The 14,629-nt window shown below is 51.0% G+C and overlaps 4 protein-coding genes across 4 annotated transcripts; 3 read left to right on the top strand and 1 right to left on the bottom strand.

Moving 5' to 3' along the window:
• Nucleotides 1–108: 108 nt before the first annotated feature.
• Nucleotides 109–2,476, top strand: M438DRAFT_346043 (beta-lactamase/transpeptidase-like protein). The gene is made up of 3 exons (XM_029905584.1): nucleotides 109–650; nucleotides 797–1,767; nucleotides 1,818–2,476. Exons 1-3 carry the CDS (start codon nucleotides 402–404, stop codon nucleotides 2,269–2,271), a joined length of 1,674 nt encoding a protein of 557 aa, XP_029760141.1. The 5' UTR covers nucleotides 109–401; the 3' UTR covers nucleotides 2,272–2,476.
• A 25-nt stretch (nucleotides 2,477–2,501) lies between these two features.
• M438DRAFT_346042 (DnaJ-domain-containing protein) lies at nucleotides 2,502–4,550 on the top strand. Its single transcript, XM_029905583.1, has 4 exons — nucleotides 2,502–2,805; nucleotides 2,868–2,961; nucleotides 3,015–3,069; nucleotides 3,125–4,550. Exons 1-4 carry the CDS (start codon nucleotides 2,656–2,658, stop codon nucleotides 4,245–4,247), a joined length of 1,422 nt encoding a protein of 473 aa, XP_029760140.1. The 5' UTR covers nucleotides 2,502–2,655; the 3' UTR covers nucleotides 4,248–4,550.
• Nucleotides 4,551–8,922: 4,372 nt separating this feature from the next.
• M438DRAFT_346040 (uncharacterized protein) lies at nucleotides 8,923–9,407 on the top strand. Its single transcript, XM_029905582.1, has one exon. The coding sequence runs from the start codon at nucleotides 8,984–8,986 to the stop codon at nucleotides 9,395–9,397; it is 414 nt and encodes a 137-aa protein (XP_029760139.1). The 5' UTR covers nucleotides 8,923–8,983; the 3' UTR covers nucleotides 9,398–9,407.
• A 3,621-nt stretch (nucleotides 9,408–13,028) lies between these two features.
• On the bottom strand, nucleotides 13,029–14,619 carry M438DRAFT_365774 (uncharacterized protein; the record flags this gene model as incomplete). Its single annotated transcript, XM_029907819.1, has 4 exons — nucleotides 13,029–13,831; nucleotides 13,878–13,932; nucleotides 13,998–14,137; nucleotides 14,188–14,619. 4 exons carry the CDS (start codon nucleotides 14,617–14,619, stop codon nucleotides 13,103–13,105), a joined length of 1,356 nt encoding a protein of 451 aa, XP_029760138.1. The 3' UTR covers nucleotides 13,029–13,102.
• Between the last annotated feature and the right edge of the window lie 10 nt (nucleotides 14,620–14,629).

Here is a 14,629-nt window from a genome sequence, read left to right as displayed (position 1 = left end):
CATGTCATGGCCTTGGCGTTTCCATATCGTGCGCCTAGACCCACGTGCCTAAGCCCTGCTGAGCCTGCTCGACTCCCTGTCGTCCGTCCAGTCCAGTCCAACTCGTTGTTATTCTTCTCCACCGGCACCGTGAGAGATTTTCAAATCACGCACAAAGCACCGTCGTCTCTGTGTTCTCTTGCCTCATGGCGGTAGCTTTCTGCTTGCGATCCCTTGTGTTCACGCCTGCCTGATTGTCGCCATACCTGTCGCTGACCCTGCATCGCGCGGCTTCCTCCAATGGCCAAGTCATCCTTCGCACCCCCGCCTCACACGTCCTTATCTCTGTGCTTCCTGCTGCACCTCACAAACATCCCCTTTCCTTTTGACTTTTACTTCTGACCTCTTGTCTACTGTCGAACATGCGCCATTTTCCAACTTTACCGTTTGCTTTTTGCGTGGCTGTTCAATCGCTAGCCTTGACCTCAGCCTCGTTCTCACCCTGGTCTTTGCTTTCGTCACAGTCGCGACTTGGCGACCATGGACCGCACGTAGAGCATCACTCTCCACTTCACCCCTCCTTCGACTCGTTTGTCGACCGTCTGATGCAAGACTGGCACATACCCGGTCTTGCCATTGCCGTTGTCCATGAGAATCAGACGTGGTTCAAGGTAACTCTATTTCTCATACTAGATCGCTCGTGATACAACTTCAGATCTCTTGCACTCGTTTCCCATCTCTTGATTCCCGGCCATGATTAATTGTGACGGCTACGATCTACCACTGTGATCGACTTCTTTACTGACGCAGCAGGAAGGGCTATGGTTACGCGACTTTGCCAGACGTACCGTTTACCCCGTATACCCTTTTCCAGGCTGCTTCAACAACAAAGTCGTTCACCGCTTCGCTTGCCGCTATCTTGATTGAAAGTGCGGAAGATCTCGCCTGGGACACCCCTTTGCATGACATTGTCGGCAACGACTTTGTTCTTAAGGACGACTATCTTACCACCCACTTGACTTTCCTTGATGCCATGTCTCATCGGACTGGAATGCCCAGACATGATGCATTGTGGTATGATCGAGGATTAGACGTCGAGAGTCAGACTTATCTTATGCGCCATCTCGATACCAGTGCAAGCTTCAGAACAGTCTTTCAATACTGCAACCTCATGTTCACAGCAGTCTCACATGTTCTTCAGTCCATTACGGGAAGACCCCATGCAGATCTGCTGCGCCAATGGATCTTTAAGCCCCTGGGGATGAACTATTCCTACTACTCCTTGGAAGACGCTGCAACCTGCCAGAATTCTGATTCTCGGTGTACGTTAGCAGATAGCTATGCCTGGAACAAGAAAACAGGCTGCTTCAAGAAATGGTCACTGGACCTATCCAATCCTCCAAACGGAGCCGGAGGCATCATCTCTAATGTTGTTGACTACAGCAAGTGGATACGGGCCTTGATGTACGAGTCTGGTCCGGTTTCCAAAGAAGGACAAGCCATAATGAAGTACCCCTTGTCATTCCTGGGAGCAGAAACATCACCATATGCAGGACCTGGTTGGTATGGATTAGGCATCGAAGGGGGAATATATCGCAACGAAAAGGTATTCTCGCACAACGGTGGCATCAGTGCCTATGCATCCACGTTCAAATTCTTGCCCGACCGCAAGTTCGGCGTGGTGGTTTTCCAGAACGCTCAGAACAATGCTATGGAGGCCATCGCATGGCGATTGATCGACGAGTTTCTGGGTGTTCCAGAAGACGAGTTTTATGACATGAACAAGACGTGAGTACCCGCCAGATGGATATCCCACAACCTTGGCTGATCGGAGCTAGGCAACACGAGGTCGCAAAGAAATATGAAGAACAGCTCGAGTCACTCCCGTCCAAGCTCTACCCGAGTGTTCCTTCCATCCCCGTGAAACCTCAACTGCCTTTGCAGAACTACACGGGAGTCTACGTGAATGCGGCGTATGAAAATTTCAGTGTTACTCTCGAAGCGCCTGCAGCCTTGCTAGACAAGTCAGAAATCGAAGAGTCAGGCTCTGCCGGGTTGCCTCTCTATGCGACATCAAGAGGTGGGACAGTTTTGTTCACATTTAGACATGTTTCTTCAGAGCACTGGCTTCTGGAGATGCGCATGGTGATTTATGGCTCGAAAGGAGCAGATGACTACAAGAAAGCAAAGTTCGAGATTGGACCGGATGGCGTAGTTCAAAGACTCGGGGTGGTTATGGAGGCAGCCATTTCTGGAGACAAGGCATGGGCTTGGTTTGACAGATCCAAGTGACAGCTGCCTTGGTAATCGAGTGTCTGTCCGAGTGCTATGATTCAGATTGGGCGCAGGTATGGAAGAATACAAAGAATACAAGAGCAAAGTCGAGTTTGAAACAAGCGCGCCTTTCACATGTCTGGCCTGATACGTCACATTGAGATTCGGTGGAGGGGCGCCAAGACAGCCTTTGCGTGGCCTGGCAATAATTTACCAAGTGAACTTGATGGAAACAAGAACCTTTGGTCAACAACCAGGCTCAACATATTGTTTGGAGATAGCCCAGTCTGCCATCTTTGCCCTCTCGCCAAATCTCCCTAGTCGCCTATCACAAATCACCTAGATTCACTACAAGCGACTTGCTGCCCGACAACAACAACAAAGGCACGAGCGACGGCCAAGATGGTCAAGGACACAGCATACTATGACGCGCTAGAAGTGCCGCCCACTGCCACCGACGTCGAGATCAAAAAGGCATACCGCAAGCTGGCCATCCGCCTGCATCCCGATAAGAACCCCGGTGATGAGACTGCGAGTGCGAAGTTCCAGGAAGTCCGTTGCCCGCTCGAATCCACCACACGACTCGACTGTTTACTGACCGCTTGGTCATCTAGATTGGCGAGGCATATCAAGTTCTCAGCGACGAGAAGCTTCGCAAGCAATATGACGACTACGGCAAGGAGGGCGCCATGCCCAACACAGGCTTTGGTATGAGACAAGACATGGACCACAGGCTACGACACGAGTTGACAAGAATACAGAGGATCCGTCCGAGATGTTCAACGAAATCTTTGGTGGTCACGCCTTTGCAGACTGGTAAGCAGGTCCAATATGGCCATGCACGTGCGAACTTCGACTAAGACCATGACAGGATTGGCGAGATCTCCATGGTCCGCGACATGGAGAAATCTATGGAAATCACCATGCGACACGAGGAAGAGAACGCTGCCGCCGAGGCCGAAGCCGAGGCCGCTGCCGCTACTGTCGACGAGAAGAAAGCAAGCATGGAGAAGGTCACTCACGAATCCGCTGCCCAGTCCCACGCCGGTGCTGCTGCCGATCTGAAGGAGGGTATGGATAAGATGAATCTTTCTGAGGAGGCGCCAGCACCACCCGCCTACTCGCAGGATAGACCAAAGGGCGTCCCTACACGTCTCGCCCTCACTGATCGTGCCGAAGAGGAGGCCCGCATGGAGGCTGCTGGTGTGACCGAGGCAGAGAAGAGTCTACGCGCAAAAGAGAAGAAGAAGGGCGGTCTCACCAAGGAGCAAAAGGAGGAACTCGCTGCCTTCGAGGCAGAGCGTGACCGTGCTCGTGAAGAGCGTATCGAGGAACTCTCCAAGAAGCTCATCAACCGCGTTAGCGTGTGGACCGAGACCGACAAGGGCAAGGACGTCACTTCCTCCTTCCGCAAGAAGATGGAACAAGAAGTCGAGAACCTTAAGATGGAATCCTTCGGTCTGGAGATTCTACACGCCATCGGCCAGACATATACCCAGAAAGCCGCTACCTTCATTAAGAGTCAGAAGCCCATTATTGGCGGCGTCTCTGGCTTCTTCTCACGACTGAAGGACAAGGGCTCGCTCGTCAAGGAGACTTGGGGCACAGTTAGTACCGCCATCAGTGCGCAGATGGAGATTGAAGAGATGGCTCGCGCAGAAGAACGTGGAGGCGAAGACTGGACAGACGAGAAGAAGGCCGACTTCGAGCGTCGCGTGACAGGTAAGATCTTGGCCGCCGCATGGCGAGGTTCCAAGTTCGAGATTCAGAGCGTCCTCCGCGACGTCTGCGACAAGGTACTCTACGACAAAACAGTCAAGGTCGACAAGCGTGTTGAGCGCGCCCACGCCCTCCTCGTTATCGGAGAAGTCTTTGCCAAAGCCGCACGCAGCGCCGATGAAGAAGGCGACCACCTTGCCTTTGAACAACTCATGGCCGAAGCCGCCCAGAAGAAGGAGAAAAAGAAGAAGGACAAGGACCAACCCAAGGCTTAGAATCCTCGTCAAGGTCGTCGTCCTCCTCGTCATACTTGTCCTCCCCCTGCCCACATCACCTTTTATTCCCCCACATGTGCTCAAGGTCGGACTCTCCAAATCTGTTCTGCAGTTCATTGTTATGTGCTTCAACCACTTCTCGTACTTCCACGGGCTGCTTGTCCTCGGGTTGCTTGAAAGTTTCCGTTGCGTTGTGGCATATGCAACGTGTTGGTCGGGCTCCTGCTTTTATACTACAGCGTTTGTTTATAGCATCATTTCTCGTCCTAAGATACACCGGCGTTGTGGAATATACCTGATCCCTAATTCACTTTACAAATCCCGTCTCTTGATGTTTCTCGGTGTGAAGTTGCCATATCATATACGTCCAGTTCCTGTTTCAATTCTCCCTCTGTTCACTGTGAGGTTCATTTGTGATAGTAAAATCACAACGGATATTGATAAGCAAGCATATTCAAGGATATCATGAGTTGTGGTTTTTCAGCGGCTGAGTTGATTCATGATCAGGGTCATCCCCCATGGGTCGAAGCTTTACTAATGCTTGACCAACACCTTGCATGTCACTCGGTCGAAACATCCAGCAATGGGTACCAGGGGCCTCAAGTAAGCAAAGCACCTTGCTGACAATCGTTGCAGATGGCGTGTTCATGTCTTTCTTACCTTGAGGTGCCTGGCGTGGACCAGGAGGAGTTACCTTGACTTGAGTCTCTACGCACGCCCAACGTGCAGGAGATCCAGGCCACCCCAACAAGCCATTACCGGTTTCGTTATCGGACAAATACCTGCGAACTCTCGTACCAGTTGGCGGGAGCCGGCGTGAAAGACTTACCTTCGAGACTCTTCATCCATCGCGTGAGCAGTCGTGCAGAGAAACCGCATGTACTTGGTCAAGCCAATCACTCAGCAGGGAAGCAGACTTGACTTTGAGACTTTGTGACCTCTACACACTCCTGCACGACCATGTCTCGGTACCTCGCAGTCCAGATTTTGCGAGAGTCGTTAAGTTCAAAGGTCACGTTCAGCGCGCGGTTGAATTTTGAGCTGAAAGTCGACGCCTCAGGCAGGTACAGTACTCCGTTATGTATGTATCCGCCACAACAAATGTCATGGGCCGTCCCGTCGGCTGGCTGAGCGACGATGCAAGCCCAAGGTGATGCGCATGAAATCGAACGTTTTGCTGTCTCTTCGGCAGACACATGCGGAGTGTTTTGAGTCGTACATTTGCATAACTTGTTGCTGCATGAAGGGGAGGAAGGGATCCATGATGGCCTAGCCGGACGCCGAGAACCTTGAAAGCCATGTACACATGTATCGTCTGCCAAGTAGCTGTCCCGGGACAGCGCACCATGGTAACGCAACAAGAAAGCTGAAGTTGAATGTCCTCGAGAAAGTGGGTCGATAAGAGCAGGCGTGGGTGGTGTGAGTAGTGAGATGGACCAGGATGTCCTGCGCTGTTTTTCGCTTTGTCTGCCATGCGTGGTTTTCGCTTGATCAGACAAGGTTGAAGATTGTACTCGACCAATGTACTCAAATTGTAGCTGGCATGTGACTTCCTTTCCGCAATATTTCCTTGGTTGTCGTCCTCATGCTCATGCATGTGCTGTGCTCAAGAAAGTCTGCTGAGTAATTTACACACAGGAAATGCAGGGCTGTGTGGTGTCTCGTCATCAATTGGATTCAAATTGACGCTTATCGTATCTTTAATATCGGTGGTGCTGCAAGTCTGCTCGATAGATGAAGTGTTTAATGAGAGGTCTCGAGGCACGTGGTCCTGATTTGCGGTGCATATGCGGCTTGTGAATTTGGAGTGAGGTCGGTGTCTTGGGATGGAAAGGGAAATGGATGCGAACTCTAATTGCGAAGCACACCGCGCCTGGCGCCGTCGTCATCAAGTGCACTTGTCCGTCGTCGCGATTGCATCAACACTACTGCATATGCTGTCTCTCCTGCATGAACTCGCGCGTTTTATGAATAGTCTGCACACGGACTGCTTTGCCGGAGACCATGCAGAGACGTTGTGTATGTGCTGTCAAGCAAGAGCAAGGAGGCATGGAAAAGCGACAAGGATGCGAAAAGGGAAGGATTCATCCAAAGCCTCTTTGGCTCTTGTCGTTGCCTAGTCAGGACGTTGATGGAGGCTCAAAATGATAGCCCCCCACGAAAAACGCAAGCCACGAACTGCAAGAGAAGTGGGGATATCGTGCACACCCGCTGTCCTCCGAGAGGTTATTCATAGCCAGTCCCGAATGCCAATTATTGATGCATCATTGTCTGTTGCCGCAAGTGGAAGTTGCTCGGCCTTGCGTGGTTTTCGTCCTCAGGAACTCTACATCGACAGATATTTGAAATCGTTCGCACGTGCTGGTTTGCGTTCGCGATTGGGGCCGAAGGATGCTTGGCTGGCAGAGAGAGGATTCTTGGGATCAAGTCAGGTCAGTGCTTGCGGTTATTCACGATGACGACCATCCCACCCCTTTCCGTGCCTGCCACGTTGCGAGCGCGGAACAAGGTACAGGGTTGAGTAAGTGGTGTTGTGATATGGTGGAGAGACTTTTTGGATCTTGGAGTGTTCAGTCGATCATGGCGTGAATCCTCGATAGGGGACGGGATATGATCGCTTTTAACGCTTCACTCTGAAACGTTTGCGGCTCTGCAGACTGTCATGTCCAACCTTTTTCTCATGGTACGAATGCATCATCGTTTGTGCTAGCGATGTCACAGGAGAGAGAATGATGTAGTTATACCAGCTTTGTGGTGATGAGGGCTCGCTTTGGAACTATCCTCACGATTAATGCAACATGCGTTTGGGGCAGTTACATGCCGTGCCTGGCGATCTCAATCGTGTAGAGACCCATCATCGCGCACCCCGGAGAATGTTGATGGACGAGTCATTGACCTGCAGCAGAGCAGGAAAGACTATTGGAGTGGACAAGACAGGTGTTCCTGTACTGAGGTTTAACATCCGCGGCGAAGTGGGGTATGTAAAGGCAAATCGAAATTGCGAGCGTATGGCGTGGAGAGGGAACACACTGCGATCGGGGTATGTTTGCAGAGGAACAAGAATGACAAAATTGGAAGGAGACACTGATTGGAGTGAAAAGAGTTTGCTCAATTGTGTAAAGACTAAAGCTGATGAGGCGCGAATTTGTCTGCTGCCAGTGGGTATATTGATGCAAGTAAAGTAATCCCATGATCCCAAACACCCAATAAAAACACTCCTCAATACAGGAGAAAAACACCAATGACCGAAAAAAGTAACAGCAAGATCCGTGAGAACGTGTCGAGAATAAGATATCATCGATGAGAAGGTGTTGAGAGGTGATACAAGGCGACCGGCCGGCCGGACTGTAACGCTCAAAGGTGGTGGCATGTGAGGCCAAGAAGTGTTGCCTCGAAGGTGCATGCTGATGAGCAAGAGGGCATCATCATGAGCATGTGCCCGGCGAACCGCTGATATGCACTGGCGGTGGGGGTGGATCCATGTAGACTGCGGATCATGCTTCGAATTGAAGAGCGGGGATCCAATGAGAACAGGTGCTGGAACATGGCCACTTCCAAGACGCAATCAAGTCTATGCAGGTGCAATGCTGGAAGTGGCAGCTGATGGGTGGGTAGATGAATATGCACGACTGGCGTGCAGGCGATATCTCCTCGTGAAACGTTGGTGTAGTGGTTGTTCAAGTATCATCCGAAGTGATTGGTGGTTCACTTGGGAAGAGGAGGAAGAGGCCTGTTTGGGGGAGGGCCAGGGCAGGGAGGGAATTCGACCATGGCAGGCATTATGATGAACTTGGTTGTTGGTTGGTAGAGTAGTCGTGGATTGGAGTGGTCGAGGTAGAGATTGATGCTTTTGGTTGGAGATTGAAGCTTGTAGTGGATTGAGTGTGGAATGGGAAGAGCGGAATTGATGGGAGTAGGCAGGCATCTATATATCCAGCTGCCTTGATAGATGCCTCGAGTAATTGGGCATGATGCAACTTGAAGCGTAGGGTGGGTGACTAACGGCCAAGCATGAAGCCCGGTTGGTCCGTGGGTCTAACAAGGACTGCGCAAAAAGGAGACACCGGCGGGCTTTCGTATCCGTCCGGCAGGAAGGCTGACAAGACTAATCTTGGAACACATGGATTGTGACGTTTCTATTCGGATCATCAAGAGGCAGCAATCAATCAATTCACATCATATCCTTGTTTCATCGTGTCTTGCAGCCTTCGAATTCCATATCCCCTGCTGGCTGTGCCGCACAGGAGCAGCGGTGAAGTCTTCGACTTGCCATTGTCCATCATTGCTGCCCAGGCCCTAGGTACCTGCTTCAACTTCAAACTTACTGTGCGTGTCAGCAACGAATAGCTGGCGGGGTGCCTGCTCAGCTAAGCAGCACGGCGGTTACCCTAGGCATGCAAGCGATCCAGGTCAAGGTTTGGTCCGTTTGAGACAAAGCCAAAAGCACCGAACCGATCAACGGTCGACCGCCGTCCGACAGACATGTGTCTCAAGGTGAAGATGCGGGTGCCGGGATTCGTGGCAAATTGCGCTGTCGTCGTTACAAACGCTCATCAAACGATTTCTAGCCATGACTCGTCCGACCGCGTCTTTGACCTGACGTCGCACCAAGCCCAATTTCTTCAGCTAAAGCATTTTCAATCTAACCTGAGGTCTAAGCGAATGATTGCCCGACCGAAGGCCTTTAGAATTTTCATGGAAGCAATTTTTTTGTCGACGATCTCGGACCGCCTGCTATGACCGGTTCAGTAAAAGCGCGGCCAGTTGTGCTGTGTTATGTGCTCTGGCTCGAGCCCAGTAGAGCAGAAACAAGAAGAAGCAGACGAGTCGTGCGCTCGATGCCAGATCCCGGAACATCTTTACTGATCGGCCCCTTGTGGATGATGGATCATGGGAGTGATGGAGTTCCCGCACGCGTACACGTGGCTTGCTCTTGTGCCTGTCAAGAAAAATCGTCGATTGGGAGGATAACCCACCTTATGCCGTCTCTCGTCATAATCATCGCAAGATCGTATGGAGCGCCAACAAGTTTCCGAGTTCCTGGTACTCCTTCCCAATTCCATGAGAACAGATCCCCGGATCAACAGGGGTGCATTTATGAGCCGCGCGATGTCTGCTTTTTCCACGATGCTGCTGTAAATTTCTATTAGACATCGTTCCATGGCTTTTCCATCTTGATTCTCTCAGCTTCTCAAGAATTAATCAACATGACTACTCTCGACCGCATCGCTCAGGTCCGGTCATGCCTTGCTGAGTTTCGTTCAGCCCTTACTATTGTTCACGTCCCGGCAGCCCCGAAACTCGGGTCGGACACCCGTGGACACGCAGCTCGCACAGCCTTGCTGGCAGATACGTCGTATTATGCATACCGTTGCTATCCCGCTACGCGATCGTGAAAGAATAGATCCCTTCAGAGCCGCATGTTACTTAGCCGATCTCAGCATGCTAGCAGCTTGCAGCACTATCTTTTCTGCATGCTCGTTGGCGCTATTGAACACGCCATGATGCAGCTTTGCACTGTTTGCCTTGCTGGCTTTGATGGTGCACCGTCTCGGCCCTCGGGCACGACGCGGGAGCCCACGGATTTTGACTGCTATGCATCTCCTTAATTTCACCGCTCTTTCTGGATTCCGCCGACAGTTCCCCCCAACTTCGGCACACTGGACCTTCTACAAGATTCTTGCCTTCCAGATGAACCTTCAACGTACCTAGTCACAGATCCAGGAGGCGTCCATTCTCCTCACCTTGACTCGGTTTCGAGAAGAAAATCTTCCTTCTAGTTTCTTCCAATCAATGCTGGTAAAACCTCGCGTTTCATGCTCGCTTGGACCGTCAATCATTTCCCCCAGGAAGACCCTGACATGGCCCGTACCGCATGACACCTGGCTGCCCAAGGTCTTTCATACACACCCTGTTCATCTTAGCCATGGCACGTGTAGGTTCACAGACCCTTTGAGGATATTTCAGGGAAGACCCTTGTTCCTGGTGTCAGCAAGTTATTTCCGATCTAGCTGAACAGTGTGCATCCTCGGAGACATGACAGTCATGAAAGCACTGGTCCGAAATGCAATGCGTTTCTCGAAGGACTGGGAAACTCGCCTCTGTTCGGTTCATGCGCTGCACAGCACGGCCACGTTGTACTCCCCAGATCCAGGTTTGGATCTCATGCGCCTGTACCAGGTACCTGGCTACAGGCGTCGAGCTCGATAAATTGCTTATTTCGATGGGCCACTGAGGCGTTTGGTCACTTTGCTCTGTTGGATGTATACGACGTAGAAGTACTATGTGATTTGAGATCTACAATGCGGACTTTCTGTCTCGTGCAGATACTGTTCAGGACAGTACAACCCAAGGAGTCTAGATACACGCATATCTGCGGCTTGCAGCTTCGCGCCATTTCGTGACCAGTTCTCGTAGACCGTTAAACGTGAATTTAACGTCCTCTATCGTTTCAGTCGCTTCAATGCTGTCCGGGCACTGTGCGCGAGTTCTTCGATACCTACTGTTCGCAGAAAAGCATCCAGGGAAAAACATTCTATCGATGGCACTGACCATATCCTGGTTGAATCTCGGAGGCTCTAAGGGGTCCAATCGGTCTGGACCCTGGTTCGGGTCACAACCTCTCCAGACGCGAAACGAGTTTGAAGAAGACACTTCTTATCGTTCTGATCGTTTAGCAGTCACGAGAGAAACGTGGCAGCGGTGTTAACGATGGCATCGGGGCTGAGTGATGGTGAACGGACTCTTCTTGCTACTCATACCTACTACATAGTGCTTGTGTTCGTTTCACATTGCTTTCGCCTCGAAACACGATGCCCTAACTCTTATATTCGGGTCATGGCATCCGCTCAAAGGAGCCATTGATTCGAATAGCCAAGTACTCGTCACCTTCTACCGACGAGTCCTACAAGAGATGGAACTCAACTTGTTCCCTTGGCGTTGTTGTCCATCGTCTCTCAAAGCCGCGAAGCATCGACCATGCGATTACATCAAATCCAACCCCCATCGTGCCTTCCAAGTCTCTGACTATCTCTCATTTTCGTTTTCCTAACCACCTGGAGCAACTAATACTGACTTCATGACTAGCTGACACTGTGTCGATCGGCTATCTATTGGTTGATAAGATCCTCCGCATTCCCCAACGCCTTTCCAACGGTTATACTGATTGTCCATCTCCACCATGACCTGATCCTCCCAGTATGCTTGAATACTAGTGGGAATACCAACGAGGTAGGGATCGTCTTTGCCCTGTCTGCGTCCAGAGCACCTTTTTCTAGTTGCAGACGACACTCGAATAGCATCGAGTACTCCTCTACAGTCACGAATTAATCTTGGCAAACAGACTATCATTGGTTTTCACTACATCACGTTACTCTGGACTCAAACAGAAGGCGAGATACATGTTAACCGCAGAACCTTTACACACCCTGATCTTCGAGACTGTCGCACGCGAAAAGTCGCATCTCGGAGATTCGTTGGATCGTTCATGGATACTTCCATCGAAGCATTACCTCGTGGAACGGGTCAGTATAGCTATCGTAACGCCCATCATGAATCACTTCGATGTCTCACTACGGCCCTGTCGCTTGGGTTTTGGGATCACAAGGTCACCATCATGCAAAGGCTCTCCGTCTACGCGTGTATCAAGCATTGGCGATCAAACAAGCTCAGCGTCCAGATCCTACGACCATCTCGAACGGCACCGTCTCAGCACAAGAAAATGCGGAGAAATAGGGAACAACGGCGACACTATCTGTCGCTGGGATCAGAAACGCAACGGCAACGGCAATGACCCACTTCACCTATCTGTCTATGTTTCGCACGTCAGCTAGAGTTTGGCTGATCGATCAACGTCTGTGGAGACGCAACTGCCTCTACAGGTTGCGTGTCTTGGAAGCCCCGTCTATAGTGAGCAGTGTCTCGCTATAACGCCTATAGTGCGCGAAGATCTCCGACGAGACCTTAGGGCAATCTTCCGCAAAGCCCTGAGACCAGTTGCGTGATCGTCCAACTATCGTTTTACATTCCAAGGCCAGCTTCAAACCCTAGACATGGTCTTAAGTGCACGAGTAGCTGCGCTGCTTCTCCGGCGACGAAGCCATGTAGGTGAGGAACGATTCCTGGTGCAGGTGGCGATGGAGCCTAGCGCCTCATATTGACAGCGCAACCTCACTAACACCCTTGGATTGGCTGCCTATGGGCTAGAGTTGATCCAGGTATCTAGCCATGGACGAGCTTGGACCTCCGACGAGACATTTTGCACTGACTACCTGCTACGAGGTGTAAGCGATGCACTCTTTTCAGTCGACACTTTTACGACAAATGGACTGCACGAAGTGTGCCGCCAACAAGCAGAGCGTCACAAAGCTCAAGAAGCCATTCTGAGAGATCTTGTCGAACCTATTTCAATCCTACGTGATCAAGAAATACTCATCAAACAGTTGGCGCCTTCCTATCGATTGTTAACGTATGCGCAGAGAGATTGACCCAGCATCGAACTCCTGTTCCTCTACAAGGACTATAACCTGGCTGCAAAAAGGCAGTATGCTTTTGATGATCTGGTGCATGTCCATAGAGAGCGGCATCTCCTCTTGATCTCTCTGGACAATCACATCAAACCCAAAAACACTGTGTCTTCTTATGGATGTTTTGTACGGCGCCTCGCTGGGCTGAGACCTTGGTTCTGGTACGATTCGCATGCCCCTATATCCATGTCACTTCATGCTTTGTTACTGGCTTGAGGTTGAAACGACATTGTGAGTTGTTCGAAGCTTCTTGTATAGTCTTAAGGTCTCCTAGACTACTACTGCCCAGGCTTATCTGCAGTGATCTCCCTCGAGCCTAGCGCCTAGCGCCTAATATTCATCCTCGAGTTCTGAACGACGTCCGTAAGCAGCCATGCATGTTCTTAGTGCTGCATATGCTTCACACAGGCCTTCTCTTCGGCCTTCAACCATGGCCCTTCCCATATTCCCCATGAAAGCCTTACCTTCTGTCGTACTGAGGACTTCCATTCCATGATCGAGAACGGCGCTCGAGACCATCTCTTCGTACTCTTCATCCAGGACATCGGCAGCGGCAGAATTTCCTGATCTGAGAAGAATTGTCTGCAGTCTTCCAAAAGCCTGGCACAACGCAAGTCTGTTGTCTTGTCGGGCGGCTTCACCCAGAAGCCCGACATAGGCGCTGACATGAGGAGCGGTCAATATCCTGACGCCATACGTGTAGGTGATTTGCACAATGATTGCCTCGTACTCATCCCTGGTGGAGCCAGGGGCAAAGACGTCAAAAGATTGCACCTCTTCATCTGCTTCCGTGTTGCCTGTGTCGGGCATACTGGCTTCGAGCATGTCGACATCGTGGGTTGTCGATGCATCAGGAGATTGTAACTCTTCCTCTGCTTCTACCTCGCCTGTGTCGTCTGTGGAGGGCATGCTTCCTTCAAGCATGTCCACATCGTGGGTGGTTGATGCGGCAGGGGATGCTTCAGCAGGCCCCTCTCCAGCGCCGTATTGGGAGCCAGCCACCGGGCCCTCGTCCATGTGCGAGCGAGAAGCCTGGAGTCTACGTGACTGTCGACGAGACTATACAAAGTCAGATAGTGTAGCCAAGTAATTGAGTTCGACATACCTTATTCTCATGCGAGGCTGTAGCCACAGGGTTGAGAGACTTGGCCTTGGTATGTCTGCTTCTGATTGTTAGCTATGCTTCAAGTGATCTTAATCATGCGTATAGGCAGAGGATACATACTTTTCATCGGCAGCCGTGCCGAGAGCCATGTCGGGCGACACGATTCCATCTTGCCTTTGGAAGCGGTACAGGGCAAGGTGGTAATTGCGGCAAATTACGATCATCTCCTGACCTCGAAGATTAAAGACGAATCCAGCGATCTGCTTAGTGTCAGATTATATCATCGATTGGCAAGTGCTGTCTGACTCACGAAGCCCTGTGTGCTTTGCGTGGCCTCTGGAGCCCTGTATGTGATGGACAACCACTCCATCTGCAAAGGCTCGGAAACTTTCTTACACGCTGCATGCTGACAGTGTGCTTTCTCGAATACGCGCTCGCCAAGCTGCAGCTGTTCGACAATGTCTTGTTTGACCTTTGTTGTTACTCCAGGAAATTCTTCGAGCCATTCGGCTCTCTCACTGCCCGACTTTGCTTGATGGGCCTTGATTAGATTTTGTTCTGCCTGAGCCAGGACCTCGCGGAACGTCATGGCTTCCTTGTAGCTTTCATCCGGGCTGTTGCGAAATCCAATCCAGATTCCGGCATCATTCTGGAACGGTTCATTAACACAATCGTTGTGCGATTCGCCGGTTGACGCAAAGCAGAGCCAAGCAAGTGGTTTCCTTTTATTGGTGCGAGCCATCTTTGCTAGT

This window comes from Aureobasidium pullulans (assembly GCF_000721785.1).
Source record: "Aureobasidium pullulans EXF-150 unplaced genomic scaffold scaffold_10, whole genome shotgun sequence".
Classification (NCBI taxonomy): Eukaryota; Fungi; Ascomycota; class Dothideomycetes; order Dothideales; family Saccotheciaceae; genus Aureobasidium; species Aureobasidium pullulans.
This window is presented reverse-complemented; position numbering and strand designations above follow the sequence as displayed.

Excerpts from the sequence above, each read along its gene's own strand:
- M438DRAFT_346043 (XM_029905584.1), top strand. The coding sequence starts at position 402 with ATGCGCCATTTTCCAACTTTACCGTTTGCTTTTTGCGTGGCTGTTCAA. Across the intron at positions 651-796 it reads AGAATCAGACGTGGTTCAAG|GGCTATGGTTACGCGACTTT; the intron begins GTAACTCTATTT and ends CGCAGCAGGAAG. Across the intron at positions 1,768-1,817 it reads TTTTATGACATGAACAAGAC|GCAACACGAGGTCGCAAAGA; the intron begins GTGAGTACCCGC and ends GATCGGAGCTAG.
- M438DRAFT_346042 (XM_029905583.1), top strand. The coding sequence starts at position 2,656 with ATGGTCAAGGACACAGCATACTATGACGCGCTAGAAGTGCCGCCCACT. Across the intron at positions 2,806-2,867 it reads CGAGTGCGAAGTTCCAGGAA|ATTGGCGAGGCATATCAAGT; the intron begins GTCCGTTGCCCG and ends TTGGTCATCTAG. Across the intron at positions 2,962-3,014 it reads CATGCCCAACACAGGCTTTG|AGGATCCGTCCGAGATGTTC; the intron begins GTATGAGACAAG and ends ACAAGAATACAG.
- M438DRAFT_346040 (XM_029905582.1), top strand. The coding sequence starts at position 8,984 with ATGACCGGTTCAGTAAAAGCGCGGCCAGTTGTGCTGTGTTATGTGCTC.